This window comes from Rhagoletis zephyria, unplaced genomic scaffold (assembly GCF_001687245.7).
Source record: "Rhagoletis zephyria isolate East Lansing unplaced genomic scaffold, Rhagoletis_zephyria_1.1 Rzeph_scaffold_01786, whole genome shotgun sequence".
Classification (NCBI taxonomy): Eukaryota; Metazoa; Arthropoda; class Insecta; order Diptera; family Tephritidae; genus Rhagoletis; species Rhagoletis zephyria.
The window spans coordinates 16696-19372 of NW_016158870.1; the positions used below are offsets into that span (position 1 = coordinate 16696).

The window sequence follows — 2677 nt, forward strand, 5'->3', positions numbered from 1 at the left end:
TTTCCCGTTGTAAACTTATGGCCCTAGTATGTATGGCGACTGATAGCCGATGGGCAACCGTAGACTGAAATTCGCATTACGTATGGCAACTCGCATGACGGCTACTGACAAGGCTACTGAGTCTGGTAGCGCAATTTTGTGTATTATGTATGGCTACCAACTCTTTTTATAGTATACACAAACGTCAAATTGAAACAACTGATCACCATCAGATGTCATTGTTATATTTTGCGCATTTTGGAAGGAAAAGCTGAAATAATTTCTGATTACGGCAGAAAATTGTAATTATATGCTAATTCTATTTATATTGATTTATAATTAACAGTTTGATATTTCTCCAGGCCAGTGAAAATTACGAACAGCAAGCAATTTGAGCGTTTAGTGCAATTACGCAACCCAGGAATTGCAAGAGGAACTCGCACATTTGAACAAAGTAAAATCCAAAACGATGAACAATGGGACGCTTTTGCTGCTGAGATCAATAGTTTCGGCCCTCCAAATAGATCTGGAAAAGAATGACAGCGGGTAATTTTTACAATAAACATACTGCAATAAGCATTTTCATGGATGTATACATTTGTGTAGGTATGGATTAACTACAAGGCCAAAACAAAGAAGAAATTGAGTGCAAATAATCGAAACATAAGAACGACTGGTGGAGGCCCATCAGAGGAGCAAACGTTATCTGCACTCGAGCAAGTGGTGGCAGATATTTTACACACAGACGTAAGCGTAAATCCACCCGGCAAAGTGTTTGGCATTGTAGAAATGGACGAAGACGAACAAAACGAAGAGCCTTCATGCAGTTCTTCGCCAAATATATCGGCAACTGTTAAAACAAAAAAATCAAAAAAAGTACTGAAGAAATTAAAGTGGACATCTAAAGTCGCAAACTTTAAATAACTCAGATATAGCACAAAATTTAAAAAGAATAGAAAAAAATACATACAAAATGAGCAAATATGCTGAAAAAAATCACAATTTAAAAAAAGAAAAATTTGAACTATTAAAAGAAAATATGAATCTAGAGGCGGAACTTAAAAGAAAGAAAATTCAACTTATAGAATACCAATTAAATAATATGTAAGAAAGTGATCTCAATTTTAATGATTCTATATTTAAGAGCATTGTTTGGGCGGATTATAAATCGCACCAAGTAACGTAAGGAACGAGAAGAACTCAACTTGAATTTATTTTATAGTATTTTAAATACTTCAGATGCTTTTTATAGTAGGTACAAATGAAATAGTGCTTTTTTATTCATATGAATACATATTTTTTGCTTAGTTAAATGTGAACTATTTTTGTTGCTTTTTTATATCAATAAAGAGATTTTATTGTATGAAAGAATTCATCAAGTTATTTCTTATTTCTTGTGCTAGAATATTATGGCTGTTTGTTTCAAAATCAGAATTTAAATCTGTCTCTATAGTCTCGGCTTCTATACTGGGTTCTTCAAAACGTGAATCAAAGCGACGTCCAATATTGTAAACGGCACAACACGAATTTATGATGGCAGTTGCCTTCTGTGGTGCATAGTGAAGTCCGCGCTCAGAAGATAGGCATCTAAATTTTGATTTTAAAACGCCAAAAGTCCGTTCTATAATGTTTCTCGCCTTGCAGTGTACTTTGTTGTATTTGCTTTCTGGACTACCACTTACTGCGACTCGAAATGGAGTCATCAGATATGTCTCCAACGGAAACCCAGCATCACCTACAGCAACAAATACATTTGTTAATACTTTTAGAAGTAGGCAGATTGTGGAACCAGTTTTCGGATCGCTATCGCAACTTGTCGAGATTCATCACACGTCAGCAACTTGCTATATCGATCCGAAAATTGTTGCTAACTGGATACAGAATCTTCCTACAGATTGTGCTTCAAAATATCACCTAAAAGCCATGTATTTTCTCCTGTGATATTCGAGATAATTTCCTTGAGCGTAATATTATTCCATATGAAGGAATCATGCGTGGCGTGGCATCGACATAAGTTATGTTCATATTGAAATCGCAAACCTAGGTAATAAGGAATTTGTGTGTATCCAAAATAAACATACGAAAACTAACTTACCATTAACGCGTTTATACTGAAAAATCCTTTTCTGTTTATGTATAGGTGTTGCAGCTCCTTTTCAGGTGCTGAAATGTGCACATGAGTGCCATCCACACAACCCACCACACCTGGAAATCCACTCTTATAAAAATTTATTTTGCTTTTATTCTGCTCTTCTTCACTAATATCAAATTTGATGTGCTTGGGACAAATCTTCCACTCGATTAAAGAGGTAACTTCAGTTAGTATTACCGACATAGTGGGTTGGGAGATGCCAATATTGAAATCATTCCCTTGGCATTTTTGATAACTCCCTTCCGCAAAGAAACGGAGCGCTGCGCAGAGTTTCAGGATTGGAGGTACCGCAGTTGACCGAAAGTTGCTTTTGAAATGAGGGGATAGTTCCTCCAACAAATAAACAAATGCTTCTTTTGATATCCGAAAATTGCTTACGAACCTGGAGGTATAGATATGTTAAAGGAATATCTACATTACGATTTTTTAACTTACTTAACAACTGGTAGATCCAAAGGATTGGATCGATCCCTTATGTGACGCCGTATTAGAGCAACGTTTGCACACTCTTCCCGAGTCGCGAAAAATAACTCATAGCTGCTGATC

General features: G+C 36.0%; 1 protein-coding gene across 1 annotated transcript; it reads right to left on the bottom strand.

Annotated features, from left to right (window-relative positions):
- Positions 1–1316: 1316 nt before the first annotated feature.
- Positions 1317–2318, bottom strand: LOC108365148 (putative nuclease HARBI1). Its single transcript, XM_017619108.1, has 3 exons — positions 2075–2318; positions 1894–2019; positions 1317–1714 (listed from the first exon to the last, which is right to left on the bottom strand). Exons 1-2 carry the CDS (start codon positions 2312–2314, stop codon positions 1894–1896), a joined length of 366 nt encoding a protein of 121 aa, XP_017474597.1. The 5' UTR covers positions 2315–2318; the 3' UTR covers positions 1317–1714.
- Positions 2319–2677: the final 359 nt, after the last annotated feature.